This window comes from Gracilinanus agilis, chromosome 2 (assembly GCF_016433145.1).
Source record: "Gracilinanus agilis isolate LMUSP501 chromosome 2, AgileGrace, whole genome shotgun sequence".
In the NCBI taxonomy this organism is placed as follows: Eukaryota; Metazoa; Chordata; class Mammalia; order Didelphimorphia; family Didelphidae; genus Gracilinanus; species Gracilinanus agilis.
Window position 1 is genome coordinate 662949734 of NC_058131.1, and position 23910 is coordinate 662973643.

The following is a 23910-nucleotide window of genomic DNA, read 5'->3' on the forward strand; positions in this document are numbered from 1 at the left end:
AGAGAGAGAGAGAGAGAGACAGCGAGAGACAGAGAGAGAGAGAGAGAGAGAGAGAGAGAGAGAGAGAGAGAGAGACAGAGAGAGAGAGACAGAGAGAGAGAGAGAGAGAGAGAGAGAGAGAGAGAGAGAGAGAGATAGCGAGAGACAGAGAGAGAGGGAGAGAGATGGACCCCTTTTTCAGTGCCTGGTGAAGTCTATGGATCCTTTCTCAGAATCATGTTTTTAATGCATTTAATTAAAATACACATGATTACGAAGGAAACCAATTTTGCTGAAATGAATGTGTAAATTTTTCCCTATCCAAATTTATATACTCTTAGAAACCTAAAGAAGAACCCCTGATTAAGGACCCCTCGGGTGTGGTCTAGTCCCTTTTACTTCAAATGAAGTATCTGATATCCCGAGAAGGTTATTGACTTTTTCAAGATGATATAAATACACCATTGCTAGGCTTCAAACTCAGATTCTCTGTCTTAGGTATTTGGAGCCAAGTCAGGATCTCATTCTCTCAGCATCAAATTTCATCATAGACTACATTTCTAACAATTACCTTGCAAGATGGGAAACGATATAGATGATTTTCTCCCAGAATCCACTTGTCAATATATGCTGCTGCTCCACCTGTACAGTTGAAGTATTTACCATCATCTCCTATCCCACCAGGGCCCAAGTAGCCTCTGTAAAGAAAGACCAAACAGACAATCAATCTACTTCATCATCTGGATCCTTACTTTTCCCTTTCTCTCATTTTCCATCTTCAAAATAAATAGATCCTTTCTTTCTAATAATTGAGCCTTCTCTCTTCCTCTTCAAAGTTCATCTTTTCTAATGTGGACTGCCACATGACCTTAGCTATTCTTATCTGGCCACTCCAGAATGGACAGGGCTGCCTAACCAGCTAATACTAATTCTCTGCTAATACCTATATCCCTATATTTTCAAGTGGCTCATAGATGAGAGAACTTGAAGGACCTTTATGGATAGCTGATTCACTCTGCTCACTTTACAGATGAAGAAACTGAGGCTGAGTGATTATTTATGAGCCATCTGTTTAACATGGTGATATATTATTTAACTTACAGACAACTCCACCAAGAATGTTTCCCTGATTAGCCCTATTCAATATCCCTGAATCTGAATTTCATCCACATCTATGGATTTAGTTTACATTACTGGTATTGATTTATACTGATAGTCATGTTTCTTTGTATGTGTTCTTATCTTCATGTGGTTGTATAATAATAATACTAATAATTAGTATTTTCTATTTATTTTTTAAATGTTAAGGCATTTCCATATATTATCTCATTTGAGCCTCTCTATAACCCTAGGAGTTAAGTATTACTATCTATAATATGTGGATAAAGAAAAAGAGGTTAAGTGACTTGCCCACAATAAAACAGCCATTAAGTGCCAGGCTGAACCCAGGTCTTGTTCAATCTAAATTCAGCACTCTGTACAATATCATACTTCCTCTCAGAACAGAAAGGCAGTACATTGAGCAATCTACCTGTGACAACAAGATTTATGTCCAAGTCCCAGACTTACCACCAACTCACTAGCAGCTCTAGCTATGCCTCACTCTTTGTACTGGCCATCATGTTCCAACAAAATCATATTGTGTCCCTGTGACCTCTTCTCTCACTTACGAATTTCTCCTGGAACCTTCATTTTTAGAAAGAGCCAAGTCTAATCATCCTTCGTTTTCCAGATATTGATATCACACTCCCCATTTGAAGTATCCTCCCTTACCCCTTTTAACTCCCCTTTATGTATCATCTTCTCCCATTAGAATATAAGTTGCTTGAGGATTGAGATTGTCTTGTTTATGGCTTCTATTTGTATCCCCAGCACCTAGTGCCTAGCACACAGGAGATACTCATAAAGTGCTTTTTGGCTTGATTAAACTTATTTTTGAGTAATCCTCTGAGCCTCAGTTTCCTTATCTATAAAACGAGAATATTTATATCTGCTGTACTTACCTTGGAGGGTTATTGTGGGATTAATTGAAATTCAATTATTAATGAAAAGCCCTTTGTAACTGTGAAGCACTGTAGAAATGAAATGTATCATTAGCTGTACCTATTTCCATTTCCCTGCTAGATTTTAAATTCCCTGAGAGTATGGGCTACATTTCTTCCCTCTTCACATTCAATTCCAATAGTGTTAGACAAGGAAGGTATGTATGGGCTGTTCCTCAAAGGGAGATGGGAGTAGGAGAAGGTGTCCAGGGTCAATATCTTAGAGAATAATGGAGTTGGAAGTATAGAGAAGGCTGTGACAGTGGAGGTGTTAAAAATTAGAAAAAAAATTTAATAGTATCAATTAATACATTTTTGTGAGCAAACTAATGGTTTTGATGAATTGGTGGTAATAATGATGATACCCTCTTCTTTAATCAGCTCCCCTCAAAATTGTTATAAAGAGAGTAAAAAAGAGAGAAAGAATTGAGGAAGCCAAAAGGTAGCCAGATAAAGAAAGAGAAAAATGGGTGCTAATGATCTGGAGAAGGAGATAGGTTTCAGAAATGGGTAATAAGAAAAAGAAATCAGAAAAGGGGAGGAGAAAGCTTAACACCTATCACATGTGATTTTAATGCCAAGTCCAAGAGGGCAGAAATTAGTTGGGATCTTATAAAACTGCTTCAGTTCTTAACATTGCATATTCTCAGGTAATACACAATATAGCTACAAGAGCAGCCACTTTTTCTGCTAGCTGAGAATACAGGAAGGTTGTACTGAGAAGAAACTGAGAAGTGGCCATTTGACAAAGTCTCTCATGCTTTCCTTGTTGGAGAAGAAAAGGCAGATGACAGTACAGTTAGATGAATTCAGATTGAATGACTGAATCCAAAGACTTGTCATTAGGGGGTTAATATCAGCTTGGAAGAAAGTTTCCATGGAGTGTCCCAGTGATTTTCCTTAGCCTTTGTGCTATTCAAGACTTTTATCAGTGATCTGGCAATACCATAAGGGGTATATATGCTCATCACACAGATGTGTGACACTAAGCTGAGAGGGATGACTAACATGCTGGGTCAAGCAATGCAATCGGGATCCAAAAAGATGTGAAAGATTAGAATAATGGGCCAAATCTATCAAAATGAAACATAATAGGGACAAATGTAAATAACATTCTACACTTAATTTTTAGCAGAGAAAATCAGTTTTACATGGGGTAAGCATAGCTAGACAAATGTTCCTGAAGAGAAGATTCAGGTTTTGTGGTAGATGGCAAACTTGAAATATCAACAGCATGACGTGTCAGCCCCCAAATTCAATGCTATCAAGAGATGAATAGTATTCTGAAAGGATGTGGCAATTCCTCAGTACCCTTCCCTAATTAATCCTCATCTGGAATTATGTATTCAGATATAGTATCTGAGTATCTAGAGAGTATCTAGAAGAAGACAACTGGGATGCTGAGGTGACTAGAGCCTTGATGAAACAAAGATCATTTGAAGAAATTAGATATCAGAGAAGAGAAAACTTTGGGTGAGACATGATGGGAGTTTTTAAAATAACTGAAAGTCAGTCTTGTGGAAGAGTTATTAGGCTTATTTTGCTTGATCTTCTAGGGCAAAATAGAGAAACAGTAAATGGATTTTACAGAGAGGCAGATTTAGGCTCAATGTAAGGAAAAACTTCTAAATGAATAGAATTACCCAGAACCAGAAGGCGCTACTTCAGGAGATAAGTTGTTTCCCCCTTTTTGGAAGGAGAGGCTGGATAATTGCATAATAGGGATGTCATAGAGGGGATTTTTGTGATATTCACTGAAGTTCCTTCCAATGTTGAGATTCTGTGGACTTCATCATGCTTTTCCCTTATAGTCCCCAAATTGTTCTCTCTACTCCCAGTTTTTCTTTCCTCTCTGATCTGTCCTTCATTCAGGTCCCAAAATAATTTTCCTGAAAAAGTCTACGTTATGGGAGTAGCTAGGTAACTCAGTAGATTGAGAGCCAGGCCTAGAGATAGGAGGTCCTGGTTTAAAATCTGACCTCGGATACTGCCTAGCTGTGTGACCCTGGGAAAGTCACTTACCCCCAATTGCCTAGCCTTTATCACTCTTCTGCCTTGGAACCAATACATGGTATTGATTCCAAGATGGAAGGTAAGGGTTAAAAGAAGGTCTATGCAACTCTCTTGTTCCAGAATCTTAAGTGGCTCCCCTTAGAATAAAATACAAACTCCTTAGAGAGGCATTTAAGTTGGAAAACATTCCATCTTCCACTTAAACCTCCAAGTTTACTTCATCTTATTTCTAGTCATGTACTCCTAGTTCTAATCGAACTGGTCTACTTTCTGTTCAGCATTCCATCTCTTCCCCTCTCTATGTCTTTGTACAAGCTACCCCCATGCCTAGAATGTCCTCTCCCCTCACTTTCATCTCTTTGATTCTCTAGCTTCCTTCAAGGTTCTCTATTCAAGTGCTATTTCCCCACCCAAAGCCACTGCTGATATTTGCTGTTCCCATTCCTATAGGCCCTATTCCTGCTCTTAGTGGAGAGCACTCTCCTATGTTAAATCTTCTGGGCAAAAGGTAAGCTCCCTGAGGGCAGGACTTGATTCATTATTTATCTTTGTAAAAAAGCAGTATGAAGTCTGGAGCAGTGATTTCCTTGGCACCAGGAATGTCTGGATGAGGAAGCTCCCTTTATTGATGCAGAATGATGCTTTCTCTACCACCTGTAGCCTTAGAAGGTTGCTTGGAGCCCTGAGAACTTGTGACTCACCTGAGGTCATATGAATAATCTATGTTACAAACTCAACTCAGATCCAAATCTTCCTGGCACCAAGGCCAGCTCTCTTGTCTACTACAGCACATAGTTTTACACATTATTGGTCAGTCATTTTTTGGTCATATTCAATTCTTTGTGACCCCATTTAGGATTTTCTTGTCAAAGATACTGGAGTGGTTTGCCATTTCTTTCTCCAGCTCATTTAAAGATGTGGAAACTGAAAGCAACAGAGTTAAGTGACTTGCCCAGGGACACATAGCCAGTAAGTATCTGAAACTAGATTTGAACTCAGAAAGATGAGTATTCCTGATTCTAGGCCCAATGCTCTCTGTACTATGGTGTCACCTAACTTCTCACTTTGCACACAGTAGTTTCCTAATAAATGTTTGTTGACTTTAATAAGCCCATTCTACCACCACACACACACACACACACACACACACACACACACACACACACACACATTCTCCATGCCTGTGCCCCTCCCTGTTTAGAGGATGCCAGGACACACCCCAGAGGGAAGGGAGCTGGGGCTTCCTAGTGTAATAATAAATGAGAGCCAATACCCAGTACACTAGTAAGCCTGAGGGAGAAGCTGAATCTAGGAAAGGGGGAAGATACAATGATGGAATGTTTTCCCTGGGACCCTGAAAGGAGGTGGAGGTGAGGCAATGTGAAAAACGGTTGCTAGTATTGCTAATTGAGGCCTGCCATCTGTTTCCATGGCTCCCCCTCATTAAGGTGTTAGCTGGATGCTGTTTATGCTGCTGACAAACAAGCAGTTCCCAAATAATTTGTAGATGGGCGGGTCTCCCGAATGAGGAGGAAAATGGATTTTGGGGGGCACAGACCACTTTGGTTTCTCTCTTCCAACTCTTAGTATCTCTAGCTCCCCTTCAGAGCTCAACATTAGGCTTTCCTGGAACCCATAGTGGTTAATGCCTTCTTCCCCAAATTACCCTCTATTTATTTTGGGAGGGGGGAGACTTAACAATTATTTAATTATATCTTTGTTTCTTCCAATAGAAAGCAAGTTCCTTGAGGTCAGGGAGTGTTTCATTTTCAATCTTTGTACCTGTAGTACCTAGCATAGTACATGGTACAAAGTTGGCATTTTTAATAAGTCCTCTATTGATTTTCAACTTTCCCAACATGTTCATGTCCAGCAAACACAGAGAGCACTTGATCTCATATTTCTTAATCCATTTACCCTCAGAGATTACAGTTTAAAATTAGAAAGAAAGAAAAAAAGCTTTTCTGGGCACTTAATGCCTTTCCATTCCTCTCCTTTCCTAGGACCTTTTCAGGGCAGAATGATATAGACATACCCTCTCAGAAGACAGTATGCTATGGTGGAAAGACTACTGAATATAGAGGTCCAAGGACCTGGATTCAAATTCTGGTTCTTTCACTTACTATCTGTATAGTTTTTTATCAAGTCACTAAAATTTTAAGAGTCTTGGTTTCCTGCTCTATAAAATGGGAGTAGACTAAATGATTCTATGTTCCATTCCAGTTCTAAATCTATGATTTTGAGAGCCTGCCATAATGAGCATTTGTAAAATTAAATATCTAGTTGTAGACCCACCTACATTCCTGTGTCTTAGTTTCCATACTTATAAAATGGGGATGACAATACAGCATTCCACCCCCCCCAGGATATGGATAGATAGATAGATAGATAGATAGATAGATAGATAGATATAACTATAGCTATAGGTATAGATAGCTATAGCTAGATATAGATATAGCTATAGGTATAGCTATAGGTATAGATATAGATATAGATATAGATGATATAGATATAGATATAGATATAGATATAGATATAGATATAAAAGGACAAGCATTTAGCAATGTCAGCTAATTCATTGTGGGAAATGGAGAATGGACTGAGCCCAGATACTGGACAAAGAAGGAGGAAATAAAAATTTTGCCTGCTCCAAGGCAGGTTCAATGATAAGTGAATAAAACAAAACAAAACAAAACATTTTAATATCCAGATAAGCTTAAGAATTGAAAGCTATCAGAGGTGAATCATCATCAGTCAGCCAATCAATCAACAAGCATGAAATGCAAGACACAAGAAATACAGAAACAAAAATAGAACAGTCCTTGGTCTCTGATTATTTAGTCATTTTCAGTCACATCTGACTCTTCAACATTCCATTTGAGGTTTTCTTGGCAGAGATACTGTAATGGTTGGCCATTTCCTTCACTAGCTCATTATCAAATGAGCAAACTGAGGCAAATGGGGTTAAGTGACTTGCTAATAAGTACCTGAGACCAGATTTGAACTCAAGAAGATAAGATTTCTGGTTCCAAGCTGAGCATCTACCAACCATGCCACCTAACTTCTCAGGAAGCTTATATTCTTTCAGATTTTTATGTTATCATCACGCTTCTTGCTGGATACTCTGATCTAGGGGTTAGTTAGTATTCTTGGACTAGGAATCAGGAGGCCTGGATTCTAGTCATAGCTCTTCCACTAACCAACTATGTAACATGGATTAAGTAATATTCATCACTCAGTACCTTCCTCTACAAAATGAAAGTGGGGGTGGTGGCCTACCATTTCCTAAACTCTTACCTTCCATCTTAGAATTAACACTATATATTGGTTCCAAGGCAGAAGAATAATAAGGGCTAGGCAATGGGGTCCATGTCACACAGCTAGGAAGTGTCTGAGGTCAGATTTGAACCCACGATCTCATGTTGCTAAGTCTGGCTTTCAGTCTACTAAGCCACCTTGCTGCCCCTTCCCAGGCCCTTTCTTTATTCTGAATCTTGGCACTTTCACCCACCAATCTATTGTCTGTGCCTTTTTCCTTCAAAATGTCTTCTGATTAATCTAAAGTCTTGTTTAACAGAGATGATCATCTCAGATTCAAGATAGAGAAAGACAAAATGAAGGGAGTTGCTAGTGGCCACCTCACTACCCAGAAAACATCACTTATTCTCCCAACTCCAGGATTTCTTGAATTTCTCTAATCAAGCTATTTAAATTGATATGTCCACTCCTCCTCCCTCTCTCTACCCTCCATCCATCAAAGCTCTTGAGTACTTCAGGAACCTGCCATCGGGAAGGCATCAGGGAGAAGTAAATCAGTGGAGCAGAAATGAAATTCCATCCCCATCCCCCCATTTCATTATAAAGTTCACAACAGCAGCAGCAGTGATAGGGTCCTACATCCTAGCAAATACAGCTGCTATTTCTGGAGGGCAAAAGAGATCAGAGTCATGGGCTACAGCCTGGATCCCTGGGGAAATGGTGGGACAGAAGCAATTCAAAAAGATAGATAAAAGTCTTCAGGCCCTGACCAGTGACTTGGCAGTGGAAAGCACTTTGTTTTACTAAGGAAAGCATTAGAAATATTTGCCTGTAATGGCTTCCCTGTATGAGGAGTGTGGTATACTGGGCTTGGAGTTAAAAGACCTAAATATGAGTTCTCCTACCACTTATTGGTTGTGTGACTACAGGCAAGTCACCAGCCTTGTCTGACCTTTAGTTTTCTATATGTAAAATGGGAGTGCTGATAGAGCCACTGCCCATCTAACACGAGGCTCAAATGAATTTATATATATATATATATATATAAATCACTTTTGAATCAAAAGGTATATAAATGTGACTGATTCAACAAACCTTAAGTAAGCACACTGTGCTAGGCACTGGGGATAAAAGAAACAAAGTGGAACAATTCCTGCTCTCAAGATTCCGTTTCACTGGGGGTGGGGTGAGGAGAAGAATGCCTACAATGTGTATGCCAGGAAGGTTTCGCAGAATTAGTAGTAGATGTGCTGAAATCTGGAAGGAAAACAAAGATTTTCCTAAGAGACAAGAAGAGATTGCATTCCATGTATGAAGAAGAGTTCTTTCAAATGGTTGGAGGAAGAGGATGAAGGGTCAGGTTTGGAGAAGAACTAATAATCCAATTTGTCTGGAATAAAGTTCATGAAAGGGAGTGGTATGAAATAAAGCTAGAAAAATAAGTGGGAGACAGATTGTGGAGGGCCTTAAATGCCAGGCTAAGCTTTTATCTTAACCTAGGGAGAATGGGCAATCATAGGAGATTTTCCAACAGAGGCATAACATGGTCGGACTTGTATGGTAGGAAGAGAGTTTTTGGCAGCTATATGGAAGATACTTGGATGAGTGGGGCCAGGGGGAAGGGGGAGAGATTGGAAGCAAATGGCTTGATTAAGAGGGGCTACTACAAATAGACTGAATGAGAGATATTGAGGGGCTGAACTAGGCTGGAAGCTATATAAGTAGAAGAAAATGGAAGAGATGTAAAGGTGTCATGAAAATAGAATTGAAAAGCCCTGGAAACTGGATATAGAAGGAGTGCAGTTGATAAGTGGGAAGAGTCCAAAGTCATGAACCAGAGTGAGTGGGAGGTTGATGGTGCCCTCAATAGAAATATGGAAGTTTGGAGAAAGGAATTTTACAGCAAAGGTAATTCATTTTTTTCCTGGAAATGTTGAATTTGAGGTGCCAAGGAGACATCAAGGAAGGCAAGGCAATTGGTGATGAAGAATAACTCATTCAGACCTAAATATGGATTTGGAAATCACCTTCATAGAGATGATAACTGAACCCCTAGGAGCCAAAGAAATCACCACAAGAGAAAAAAATGTAGAAAGAAGAGAGAAAAATGGCTCAATATAGGGGCTTTGCGTTATGAAGGGGGTGAAGGTAAATATACAATAAATTAGTCTAAGAAGACAGACAAGAGGAGATGCAGGAGAGAGCACTATCCTGGGAAATAACTCTGATTATTATAGGGAAATAATAACAATAGCTAGTATATAATGTTTTAAGGTTTACAAAGTATTTTATATATGTTAACTCATTTGATGTTCACAACAAACCAATGAGGTGCTAATCTTATTCCCATTTTAGAGATGAGGAATCTGAGGCAAATAGAGGGTTCAGTGACTTGCCCAGAGTCACCCAGAAAGTGTTGGAGGCAGGATTTGAACTCATATCTATTGTGACGCCAAGTCCTATGCACTTTCCACTGTGCCACCTAACTAATGAGAATTACCTTCCCTATATGGAAGATAGGATAGAGTCAACAGCTCAAGATTTAAAAGTAGCTAGACCAGAAGCTGAATCCAAATTTCTGCTGATACTGAGTTCAGCTCCTTGCTTTTTAAGATGCTCCTTTCCCCAAAGCAGCAAAATCTTGGATGGCCCTCTAATACTCAGCTGGATCATTAACCCAAGTTCATTCAGTTCTGCCTAATGGACAGAGTTTGGCTGCCCAGCAACTACAGAATATTCCCAGGATTCACCCATTTCCCCTGAGTATTCCATTTCCCCGGTCAGTCATCTCTATTTAAATCCACAACCAGGCTTGCCACACCAAGGGGTCCAGAGAATGAATATATCTGGTCCAACCTTTCCTAACCCATTGTCCTCCCCTCACCAATTCAGGAGCATAGGGTCTGGCCCAGAAAGGGACCTTAAGGATTATGTAGCAAGCCTAGTACCTTTGTTTATAAATAGAGACCGAGTCCCATAGAGCCAGAAGCCCAACCAAGGTCCCTGGACTGGAAACTCTTGGCTTCTTTCCAATCCAGCCTTGTCTCCGTAAGTATTAGGGTATAATTCAGACACCATGAGACAGTGGGATTAGAGAGAGGCTTGGGTCTGCAAAACACCTGTCTCTGCAGTGGGGAGCAGAGAGAGGATGTGGACCACAACTCAACCCCAAACCTGGATTCTTGGGGGCCTCAAATCTCATCTGGACCCCATCAGGCAGAAAGAAGAGAATTGCTGAAACTCAGGTAGTCAGAAATGCAAGATTTTGCTCCCAATTCTGTACCCCAAAACTTCCTGGGATGTAGCCAGATTCCCATAGCTGCTGCACTTTCCTCTATCCCTCCTACACATACTTGAGTTCTTGTGGGTTTGATAACAATTTATTCACAAGGGAAGAATACATAGATAACAGGGAACAGGAATATTCGCAGTGCTCAAATAAATTAAGTTGTCCAGTATACTTGCAGAGCCACTCTCCCACTTAGTAAATCTATGTAGCTTTAAGCTCAATATTCCCCTGAAACTGTGACTGGATTTGGATCAGGTCCTTTGGGTCCCTAGCCATTAACCATCTTAGAATCAAGAACTCTGAACTACCCTACAAATAATCCATCTTCTTGATTCAATTGAAACCAAACTGGCTCCCTTACATTTCCCCCAGCTCTATGCCTCATCTCTTGCCTTTATACCTCAGTCATGTCTGACTCTCTGGGACCCCATTTGGGGTTTGCTTGGTAATGATATAGAGTGGTTTGCCATTGCCTTCTCTGGCTCATTTTATACATGAGACAATTGAGGAAAATAGGATTAAGTGACTTGCCCAAGGTCACACAGATAGGAAGTATCTGAGGCTAGATTTGAACTCACAAAGATGAGTCTTCTTGATGCCAGACCCAGTATTCTATCAACAGTACCTACTGCCTTTTCTCCTATATCATCCCCTCCCAAGGATATTTGCCTGGTATACATCCTTCATAGGGCTGTTTTATAAATCTTAAAGCTGCCTGACTTTTTCATAGGCCATCTCTGATATCTGGAATGTGTTTCTTCCCTTTCACCTCCCAGAAGCCCTAGCTTCCTTTTTGGTTCAGCTCATCTCCACACAAAAGCCTTTCCTGATCCTCTTCATTATTATTGCTAGTCCTCAGCTCAAATAAAGAATCTCAAGAAGTGGTTCCATTATTCAAACCATCACTGCCTATTTCCATTGGGCTGGAACCAAGGGCTTTATTTTACATATAATTATAACTTCAAATAGTGTGGATTTGACTAATGAGCCCACTTCACCATTATTGGCACTAATCAGGTCCTTGTTTTCTGATTACATTGAATAGACTCCATAATTTAAATGCTTTGAAATCAGAGGCTGTTTTTGTATTGTCATTTATCCTTGCATAGGGCCCTGCACATAGCTCACACTTGATAAATGTGTCTAGGATTGGATTGGTTGAAAATGGTCCTTCCCCAATCAGAATGATGGCTCTTCTTCCAAATACCCTTTGTGTTGGCTTGGTTCCATCCAATTCCATCACTCCTGTTCCCTACAGAATATAGTCTATTGAAATTCAGGCTGTATATTCTGCCAATGGCTACCGCCCCTTTTTCAGTCTTTGGTGCTCTATGTACCTCTTCTAGGTGATCACTGACTGCCTTTTCTCCTGCTTTATCCCCTCCCAACCCTCATGCATGAGAGATGCACATACAATGTTTGCATGGGATAATTCAAGTGGTATGTGTGTGTGTGTGTGTGTGTGTGTGTGTGTGTGTGTGTGTGTGTGATGGAAGGGATGGAGTGGTATTTGTTTTCTTTGTTTTCTTTTTACTGGACCTGTGATTTATCAGAGTAGGGAGTCCCACTGATAACTTTTTTCCACCAGAGAACCAATATATGTCAGATGTGGGACTTGAACCCAGTTCTTCCTGAACCCAAGGCCAGTGTTTTATCCCCAGTGTCTCCCCTATTAAACTAAGATTGAATTGTATACAATTTCCCATCACTTAATACTCCCTGAAGTCTCACCAGATCAACCCCTTTAGTCATAAGCAACCTTTGGCAATGAAGATGGTCTTCTCCATTACCTACCTCGTGCATTTGATGAAACTGTCAGCACCTCAGTATTTAAACATTGCCTGTTCATACATGCAATCACATTCTCCTTTGAAATACCTGAATGTTTGGGTAACTAAACAGCAGGTTCCAAATTAGGCACATTTATAATGGAGGTGCCTGGTTGGTCTCCTCCCTCTTCTTCTCTCCTTGGGCCATTAACTACAAAGAGGCATAACTCTTGTGTCAACAACATGAAGATGACAATTGGGGCTTTCTCTCTATAGCACAGTATCCTAACTTGGTATCTATTATCCAAAAAACAGACTGTTTTATTATTTGAAAAGGTGCCATCTGTGATTTATGGCCTCATATTAGCCTCCTCGTGGTGAGATATTAGACTATCATCCTCTGTCAGGGACAATCTGAGACAGAGAAACATGCCACATTCATCTTCCTCTCTATCTAGGGCACCTCTTTCCATCTATTGGTTTTTGTTGCCATATCATTTCCTCATAATCCATTTGCTTCAAAGGCTGTAATGGCTTAGGACTAGGTGCACTTTGAGTTCTCTTTGCCTGCTTTCAAGTTGTCAGGAAGCATTGCATTGAAACTTTTTCCGGAGAGACCAACCTGAGGTGTGTTCTGTCTAAAGAAAGCAGCGGACACAAACAGAATGAAGGCCACTAGGGTGAACTCAAAATGGCAACACCACATTGGGAAATGTTAAGCTGGCTTTCCACCCAAACCAACCTATTCTGATCCTAAGTCCCAAAGACATGAATGCCACCTGCAAGAAGTAGAAGTATGGGCAAATATCATATGGGAAACATAGGATCCGAGTTGGAATCAAGAGAACTGGAACTAGTTTGAAATCCTAGCTCAATCATTAATTGAGTGATCATGGGAATTATGTCCTCTGATCCTTGGTTTCCTCATCTGTAAAATCAGGATAATAATACTTTTACTCCCCATCTCACAGGATTAAAATGAAAAAAATGTTTTGTAATATTTAAAGCATGAATTGTGGGGCAGCTAGGTAGCACAGTGGATAGAATGCCAGGTCTACAGTAGGGAAGACTCCTTTTCCCAAGTTTAAATATGTCCTCAGACACTTAGTGGTTGCATGATCCTAAATCATTTAACCCTATTTGCCTCAGTTTTCTCATCTGTCAAACGAGCTAGAAAAGAAAATGGTAAACCACTCTAATATTTGACAAGAAAACCCCAAATGGGGTCAAGAAGAGACATGACTGAAATGACTGAACAACCACCAGTATAAATGTGAGTCATTGTTTTCATATTACATCTTCTGCTACTCTTAGACAAAAGGTACCAATCCAGAGGATATCATGGACTATCTGTGGATTGTACGTAGCCCATGTAATAACTTCAGCAGCCTCCCTGCCTGATTAAACATAGATCCCTTGAGCCACCCTGTCAAAGACAAGCCATGTACTCCTCGGTTTATCCCCCTGGCAATATAAAAGGCATACAAGGGAGATTGCTGCCTGCTCTCTTACTGTACTTCGGAATTCGAAACCTCACTCCAACTATATTAAGAGAGCCCACAATTGATTTATATAGGTTTTCTAGATGCCATGCCCTTGTTGCCTTGACTCTTTCAGCCTGGTTACTCCTTTCTATCTTACTGAATCTCTGTTTTCTAGACATGTAGATTGTTTCAAAACCATAACCCCGCAAAGGAGGTAGCCTCCCAGCTCACTGATACTGGACCCTGCCTAGCTCTTCCCAGGTCTGAGCCTTCATCAGACCAGCCCCACAGCCAGTCCTAGCATGGGGAAGCTCTAGATTTTGTCCCAGGTGCTGACAAATGGGGAATCATGTCTCTCCCTACCCTGCCCCTAGCATCATGCTTTCTGAGGTCTGCAGCACTCACCTCCCAGATACCTTCCTCTTCCCAGTCCCACCTACACAAATTGCCACCAGGCCTGGAGAGTTGCATACTACCAGTAAGAAAATAATCACCAGTAGTATTGGCTACAGTACCATGGTGCCTGGTTTCCTCGTTAGCACAGAGAGCTCAAATACTAACCATCCTTATCCTCCTCTGTTCATTCTTTCCACTGTGTACTCTGAAACCCTCCCTTACTGTCAAATTCACCTTCATGTTAACACTTACAAAGGATTGGGTTTTGTTGCTATATCATTTCCTCATGATCAATTTGCTTATTATATGCCAATTATAACATTGCTTTAGAGTTGGAAAGGATCTTTCCTAGCCATCTTGTCCAGCTGCCTTGTTTTATACACAAGGATTTCAAGATTCAGAGAGGTCTAAGTGATTTATACAAGGTCATTCAGGTCAAAAGTGGGATTTGAACCTCAATCCCCCAACTCTTGAGTCAGTACACTTTCTACTTCACTCCACTCTGGTGCTCACTGAAACTGAGCTCTCTCCTGAAGATACCTCATCTCTGGGCACCCCTCGACAGCTCTGAATTGAGCTCCTCACTGCCATCTCCCTAAAACATACAAAGAGGAAGAGTTGGCATATTTCTCACTCACTCCCTTTCAGATCCTCTCTCTACCCCATCACTTAACAACCACATGTCTTCCTTTAAAGTTCACTCTATTCAGTTCAATTCCTTGTTCCTGTCATTATAGCTTCAGGCTTCCTTATCTCTAAGTCTTTTGCTTAACTTGTTTTTCCGTTTTGTAAAATTTCTAAGTATCTCTCTCTCTTCTTCCCTCCCCTCTTCACACTAAAAAGAAAGCATTATTTGACACCCCCCAAAATAAAACCCCAGTCATCAGCATAGCTAGCTGGCTCAGCAGATCGAGTGCCAGGCCTGGATATTGGGAGGTCCTGGTTTCAAATCTGAACTCAAATACTTCCTAGCTGTGTGACCCTAGGCAAGTCACTTAACGCCCATTGTCTAGTCTTTATCACTCTTCTGCCTTGGAACCAACACAATATCAATTCTAAGAAAGTAAGGGTTTAAATAATATACAAATATATTTGGGCATCCAGATAGCATATAAAAGAATATTTAATTCAATAAAACTTAGCAAGTATTGTTTGAAGATCAGCTATATGCATTGTGCTAGGCATTTGGGGAGATACAAAGGTGAGTAAAATTTAAGAGTTTTTAGGTGGGTGAAGATAGCTCCTAGGGAGGAAGAAGAAGGGGATTAGGGAGTTGGCATGTGCTCTATCACAAACTTGGAGGCCATGGCTTAGATTTTCAGTGTGATTCTATTGGCCCAATCCCAGAAGAAATCCCTCCCCACCTAGACCATCCCCCCAAATTTTGGAGACTCTCATAGCATCTCTATGTCTAAATGTTGTCATGCCCATTCTCTACTTCCTTGTCAAGTCTTCTTCCTCTGCTAGCAACTGAAAGTGACCTAGAGAAGGAGAAAGGGCCATTCCCTGAAGTCTTGTGAGAACAGGCAGATGGGCACCAACTCCCTCCTCTAGCTTTCTCTCACAAAACATCTCTTTTTTTCTTTTCAATCCCTCCAATTAGCACTTGATTCTGAGAAACATCTGCTAATGCCCATTTCTTTTGCTGTCTCTCTCTCTCTTTCTTTTCTGCCTTTGTTTTTTTTCCCAATTAACAGATTCAAAGGATTATCCTCAGGTAGCTTAGAAAGACCTGGTATACCTTGAAGAGGTTTCTCATCTAGGCTGTTTTGCTATTGAGTGCCTTGAAGCCTATGCACAACAGGTGGGAACTGATTATAAAACGCCCTCACAAAGAGACAAATTACCATTATTCTCCTTTTTCTGAAAGCAAGAGAGGGCTTTTTTCTTCTGCAAAAGCTACCATCAAGCTAGCCACGGAAAGATGCCCTCCCTGAAAATAGGCCAGTATTTGGAAGAGAGTGAAATGAGACTCTCTTTCTGAAGCAAGTTGGGAAAAGTGGATCTGCTGGAGAAAATGGGTTATCATCCTCAATCTGCAGTGATTTATGAAGTCACCCCATCATTTTCGTAAGCTCTGCTCTTTTATCAATAAAATCAATGAAAACAAATCTGAAAACAGGATGATTTGAAATCTCTGATGGAAACTCACCCATTTCAAAGTCCTCACTCTTCAAAGAACTGCTTCTAAAAGGAATTAATGGCATTCATGTCTGGGAGCTGCCCTTGGGGGAATAAAAAGATATATGGGCCTCAGAATGAGTAGCCCACTTTACCCAGATCTCTCACTTAGTCTCCTTTATCCATCCCTATGGAAAGCAGGCAAACAACATAAGTGGATTTGAGTGGGGGGGCTGGGATGGAAGCTCACTGCTAGAAGAGCAACCAATAGTATTCATGGAAGAGAGATAGACATCCTTTCTTCACATAAACAACAACAAAAAAAGAACATTGGCATCTTATGAGCTGATCAGAATAGGCTACCCTTTGGTTGTGATTCTAAAAGTTTTAGCTGGGGGCAGCTGGGTGGCTCAGTAGATTGAGAGCCAGACCCAGAGATGGGAGGTCCTGGCTTTGAATCTGATCTCGGATACTTCCTGTGTGACCCTGGAGAAGTCACTCAATCCCCATTGCTTGGCCCTTTTCACTCTTCTGCCTTGGAACCAGTACACATTATTAACTCAAAGCCAGAAGGTAAAGATTTTTTAAAAAATAAATAAAATAAGATAAAAGTTGTAGTTGATATGCTCTCACAGTCACCAGTCCACAACAGTGGTTAACAATGTTCCAAAAGTACTGAAAAACCTTAGGGCTTTACCACTTTCAGCTCTCATCTGGCCCATGTGTTATCAAAGCAATTGCCTCAGGAACAGGACAACCATCCTTAAGAGAAAGGCCTTACCTCTCTTTATGTTACTTGATGGCGAACCAAAGCACCTTTGGGTGTAAACATATGTCAGTCAGTGAGTTCATATGCAGTATAAGCACCTGGTACGGTGTTGAGTGGTGGGGATAAAAGGAGAGACAAAAAAACAATCCCTGCTTTTGAGGAGCTCATGGAAGAGTCAAGGGGCAAACAAATAAAGTACAGACAAACTATATATAGAATGAATAAGAAATAATAGACCTAAGATTTCTGAGATCTTTTCTTCATTGATGGTAAGATGAATATTGTTAGTTGGCTAGAGACATTGTGAAAGCATTTGCCCTACCATAATAGGGATAGGGTTAGGGCCAAGACCTGGGATTTCCTTGGTATAAGAAACTTCAATGTAAAGAAATACTTTTTATGAGTGCAGGTAGGCACCTTCTTTACAACTTATAATGTTAGAGGAGGAATTCTTAACCCTTTTGTGGTCTGGACCATTCTAGTAGTCTAATGAAGCCTATGGACCTCTTCTCAGAATATATTGTTGTCTTTGTTCACAACTAAAAGAAATACAAAACTTCTGTTAGAGGTTAGTGAAAAGAAATCTGCTGTTTTCTTATTATCTATGTTCACAAACCTGCTTCCTCCCTCTCCCAGGCCCTAGGTAAAGAACCTCCATCGTATGAGTTGTCTTGTAAAATGAAAGGCTGTGGCAGCTAGGTGGCTCGGTGGATAGAGACAAACCTAAGGATGGGAGGTCCTGGATTCAAATTTGATCTCATATACTTCCTAGTGATATGATCCTGGGCAAATCACTCAACCTTAATTACCTAGCCCTTACCACTCTTCTGCTTTGGAACCAATTCTTAGTATCGATTCCAAGATGAAAGGTAAGAGTTTATTAAAAAGGAACTGAAAGGTCAAGTGATTTATCCAGCAGTACACAGATAGTAAGAAGCAAGACTTGAATCCAGATCTCCATGATTCTAGGGCCAAATCTCTATCTAATACTCCATGATGACTCTCATGCTATACTACTACATCACAGTAGATGCCATAAGAATCCTCATCATCGTTTGTATGACATGGTTTCGAGCTCCTTTATGATGAGCTCCAGCCTGACAATATCCCTCTCAAAATGTAGATGCTCCAAGTGATCACAACATACTTTCTAATTCTAAAATTCTATGATTCTAAGTATCTGATAAAAATAATTTCAAAAAGACCAGAGCCAAGGACTGTCCTGTGGTGTACCACTAGAAACGTCTTTTCAAGTCGTCATTGGTACATTAATCAATAATCTTTGTCTGGGCATTCAATCAGTTATGAATCTACATGAGCATACCATCATACTTTCCATCATGTCCACTGGATTTTAGCAGAAACCTCATCAAATGTCTAACTAAAATCCATATTTCAGGGGCAGTTAGGTGGTATCATGGATCGAGCATTGGGCACGGAGTTAGGAAGATCTGAGTTCAAATCTGATCTCAGATACTAGTTATATGACCCTGTGCAAGTTACTTAACCCTGTTTGTCTCAGTTTCCTTATCTATCAAATGAACTGGAGGAGGAAACGGCAAATTACCTCAGTTTCTTTGCCCAAAAAAAACTCCAAATAGGATCATGAGAGTTGGACGTGATAAAAACAACTGACCAACAACAAAAATCCAGATGTATATGAGAATGCCAAGACAATAATGGTCCAAACTAGAGACCCTGTCAGGAAGGAAAATGAGATTGGTTTAGCTCACCCATGCCTTATCCAGGTTATCATCACTTTCCTTTTAAGGCATTTGCAAATTATCAATGGAATAATCCAGTTTAGCATTTTGCTAGGGATCATAAAATTACAGAATCAGAGAATGTCAGGTGGAGGAGCTCCCAGAGATTATATGATCCAAGCAGCACCTGAACAAGAAACTCCTCCACCACATACCTAAGAGGACATTCAGCCTTTGTTTGGAGGCTTCTAGTGAGAGGGAATCCACTATGTCCAATGGCAAATCATTCCACTTTTGGATAGCTTTCTGGGTTAGGAAAATTCTCCTTATGAAATCTGCCCTAGAGAAACATCAACCCATTACCCCTAGTTGTATTTTGTGAATGCCAAAAATCTAACCTCATTTCCATATTAAAGTCTCTCAGATGCTTGAAGTGGGCTAAAATGCTATGATATCTTGGTGGGTAGAGTGCTGGCATTCAAATCTTACCTCAGACACTAACTATATGAGCAAAGACAAGTCCCTTACCCTCTTAGCCTCACCTAGAAAATGGGAATAATATCAAATGGGAATAATATGAGCTTCTATCTCCCAAGGCTGTGGTGAGAAATGAATGAGACATATATGTAGAATGTTTTGCAGCCTTAAAGTGCTATATAAAATGGTAACTAATAGAAATATTTATTCATGTATGTTTTTTAGCTATCATATCATACTCTTGCCTCAAATTGAAGTTGAAGTCTGTTAAAACCACCAATTCTTTTTCAGATGAAATATTGCATAACTGTGCTTTCTCTCCACACTATATTTTGCTTGAGAGATAGATTTTTGACCCCAGGAATAAGGATTTACATTTATTTCTATTACATTTCATCTTATTAGATTCAATCAAATGTTTGAGTCTTGATTTTAGGCTCCTGATTCTGTCATCTACATGGTATGTCATCTTCTTCCCAGCTTTATCATGTTCAAGTTAGATAAATTTGCCAACTATTTCTTCTTCATCTAACACATATATTTAAAAGTAAAATGATTAGTAAGCAGTACCCAGGACAGATCCCCTGCACTATTCCAACAGAGACCTCCTCCTTCCAATTTAGCTTTGACTCTTCAAGTCCAGTCAATCCACCTGTTCCAAATCTATCTAATTGTACTTTGTTAAATGCTCTACTAAATAAGTATGTCTTGAGCATTTCTCTGATCTACCAGTCAAGAGACCTTGTCAAAAACAAGGTTGAGGTTAGTCTGACAAGACCTGGTTTTGATAGAGCCAGCCTAATTGTTTGTGACAAACATTTAACTTTCAGGTATTCACTAACCATCCCACTAAAATATACTGTAGAATTTTTTCTAGCAGTTAAGAAAAAGCCACTGGTCTGAGGTCATCAGTAACTATTCTTTTCTTCTCAAAGATGACAGGAGAGCATCTGCCCGTCTCGTCTCTCTTCCTCTCGTCCCTTTTCCATTCTCAAGTCTTTCAAAAATATTGATGCTGTACAATATTTCATTTGTTTATTTGAGTTTATGTTTTGGAGTTTTGGTTTTATAAGATTATTCACTTACAAAAATGAAATCTATGGAAATATGTTCTGCGTGATAATATATGTATAACCCAGATTGAATTGCTTGCCAGCTCTGGGAGGAGGAAGGACAGAGAGAGGAAGACTATTATAGATCCTATCATTTCAGAAAACTTATATGGAAATTTATTACATGTAATAGGTAAAAATTTTAATTTAATTAAAAATATTAATGCTGGTTTCAGAAGCCACCTTTGCCAATTCTTTTAATACATGAGAATATGCTTAATCTGGCCCTAGTGACTCGTATTCACTTAAGGCAGTTGGAGGCTTTCTTGCCTCTTTATCTTGGGCATCATCTCCAATGTGAACATAATCCTTCTTGGCAAAGAAAACAGAAATGAAATAATAGTTTAACATGTCTAACATCTCTGTTATCTTTTATTATCATTTCTGTATCCACCACGAGCAATGTCCCCTTTTTGTATTTATTTATTCAATCATCCCCCCAATGCATCTATTGTCTAATGTGACCAAGCTACTATGTGAGGTACTGGGACGCCACTAAAATAATGGGGTGGGTGGGGAATAGCCACTGGCATTAAGAAGACAGTTTTCTACTGAAGGATGAAATACTTATACAGTGCAAGGTAGTGGACAAGGTATTTTGAAAGGGGGACAAATGGCTAAAAATTAAAGAGACCCAGAAAGGCTCCCAATAGGAGGTGGTACCTGAATTGAACTATTAATGAATTAAAGATTCTAAAAGGCAGAAATGAGCAAAGGGTATGTTTTAGTTATGAGACAGAATGAAGAGATATGGGGAATTAAATTCCAAATAAGGAGAACAGCCAATAAAACAATGTCACTAGAACTTAAAAATGTATTTAAGGGAATCATGTAAATGCCTAGAATCTTTTGAAAGACCTAATGGTCAGCACTAGGATTTTATATAATGTACCAGAGGCAATAAAGAGCCACTGAAGATTCTTGAGAAGTACTCTGACATCCACCTTCACTCCAACATGTCTTAAAGAATATTTATGTGTGTGTGTGTGTTCTGAGCTCAATTCCTACTTAGTTTTAACACAAAATGTGTTGATGGAATAGTCAAGAAGCCAGTGTCACTGGATCAAAGATACATATATTGAGGGGTAAAGTATAAGAAGACTAAAAAGGTAGGAGGGAGCTAAATTATGAAGGGACTAAATGCCAGTCCATGTATTTTGTAATGGATTCTTGAGGCAATAGGAAACCACTAGATTTTTGAGTAGATGGAGAAACGTAATTGGGCCTGCACTTTAGGAAAATCACTTTAGTGGCTGAGTGGAGTATAAATTAAAGTGGAGAGAGATTTGAAGCCCCCAGCACTTTTGCAATAATCTAGATGTGAGGTGATAAGGGCCTGTGCTAAGCTGGTAGCAGTGTCAGAAGAAAGAAGGACAAGTATTGGAAAAATGTTGCAAAGATGAAATCAATAGGCCTTGCCAACAGATTGAAAATGGAGTTGGGGTGGAGGTGAGAGAGAATGAGGAGTCCAGGATGACTCCTAGGTTGTGAGCCTGAGGACCTGGAAAAAATGGTGTTGCCCTCTCCAGCAATAAAGAATGTAGGAGGAGTAGAGAGTTTAGGGGAAAAGATAATTATTAATGTTTTAGAAATATTAAGCTTAAGAAATCTTCTGGATACTTATTTTGAGATGTCTGAAAAGCATTAGGAAGTATGAGACTGGAGTTCAAGAGAGAAATTGGGGAAGGAGGGATAGGCATGAGAATTATCAGCATAGAGATAGTAATTAAACCACTTTACTCCCTCAAATGAGATCAACAAAAGAAATGACATAAAGGGTAAAGAGAAGGTGGCTACAAGGCATAATCTGGAGGAAGATCCAGAAAAAGAGACAGAAGAATTGTCAAAGAGGTAGGAGAAAAACCAGAAGGAAGGTAACCTAAAAATTTATTAAAAAGAAAGTAGCAAAGAAAAAAGAGGATCAACAATGTCAAAGGCTGCAGAGAGGTTTCGGAGAATGAAGATTGAGAAAAAGTCATTGGATTGCGCAACCATTAGTAACTGGAGAGAATAGAGTATAGTAACAGTGTCTTCCTAGTCTTAGATACTATTCTATGCTCTTAATGCAAACTAATACTGGATTTGATGTTTTTTGCTGACAAATCATATTGCTGTCTCATTTATCTTATACTCCACAAAACTCCCTCCCTTATCTTTTTCAGACAAATTGCCACCTACCCATATATCTATCATCTACTTTTGACATTTATTTTTTGAACCCAAGTATAAGATTTTGCATTTATCTGAACTGCTTTTCATCATCTTATAGTTGGGTTCAAAAAATAAATGTCAAAAGTAGATGATAGATACATGGTCAGGTGGCAATTTGTCTGAAAAAGAAAAGGGAGGGAGTTTTGTGGAATATAAGATAAATGAGACAGCAATATGATTCTACCCATTGAGATCTTTTTTGATTCTCATTCTTTAATCCAATGAGTTAACTATACTTCTTGGTTCTGTGTAATCTGCAAACCTGATAGCTAAATCAGTTGTGCCTTTGTTCAGCCATTGCTAAAACTGTTGTATAGCACAGAGTCAGACACTGATTCCCTGGTAATCTCCATTAAAGGGCAAGCCTTCATCTTCAAGGTTAATTTCCTTTAATTTGCCTAAACTGGGCACCAGTGGGAACACACATTACTTTTGAGGTAAGTTGCTCTACCTCCCAGGTCTCAGTGTTCCTCATCTGTAAAATTTGATGCTATCTAAGGTCTCTTTCAGCTCCAATGCTTTTTGATTCTCTGATTTTAGTTAACAAGCCAAAGAGAAGTATCTAAGAAACAATAGGATTATTGCTGGTATCAGGAAGAATTTCAGCATTCCACTGTGGTCACAAAGGGGATTTACACAACCCAAGCAGCAATGTAGATAGAGTCAGTTGGAAGAAGGAATTAAAAATCCATTGCTTGAAAGCTGCTTTCTGGGGCGGGATGGGAGGTAATATCTATATCAGGATTCTCTTGGCAACCAGGAACCTTGGATTTCGGAGGCATTTTTTTTCCTGGAGAAGGTAACACCTATTCTGCACCTTTACCTGTAGAGATCTTTTTGTTGTGAAATCAGACTATCAATAAATGCTTCTTTTCTTTCAATTCCTATTAACTTGATGTTCACTGGCTCCAAGTGGCTGCATTCTGGTTGTTGCATGAACCCCTGGCAGGCTGAAGCTTACCTGGGACACCCAGGAACAGGAAGCAGAAAGGTGAGACACAACCAGATGCATTCCAGACCAGTGATGATGATCCACTCCTGCCAGTAAAGGACAATATCTCTGAATGGAGCCCACCAGACGCCAACCTACACAGAAAGAAATAAACACAGTCAAAGGAATGAAAGGTATGTTCTGTGGGTCATCAGAGTGATTTTTACCAGGGAAATAACAGGAAAACAGATTTAGACTTGGAAGGGACCTTAAAGACCATCTAGTCCAACCACTTTGTTTTATAGATGAAGACCGGGAAATGACCCAAGTTGACAGAGGTCATAATAGGCTAGTCA

The 23910-nt window shown here is 39.8% G+C and overlaps 1 protein-coding gene across 1 annotated transcript in view; it reads right to left on the reverse strand.

The window, feature by feature from the left end:
• LOC123234328 (heparan-alpha-glucosaminide N-acetyltransferase-like) overlaps window positions 1-23910 on the reverse strand; it is a 370163-nt gene that overhangs the window by 83081 nt on the left and 263172 nt on the right. The window contains exons 11-12 of the mRNA XM_044660239.1: window positions 23585-23709; window positions 551-677 (exon numbers count right to left, since the gene is read on the reverse strand). Coding sequence (XP_044516174.1) covers window positions 551-677; window positions 23585-23709 — 252 coding nt within the window. The remainder of the gene's footprint in view (window positions 1-550; window positions 678-23584; window positions 23710-23910) is intronic.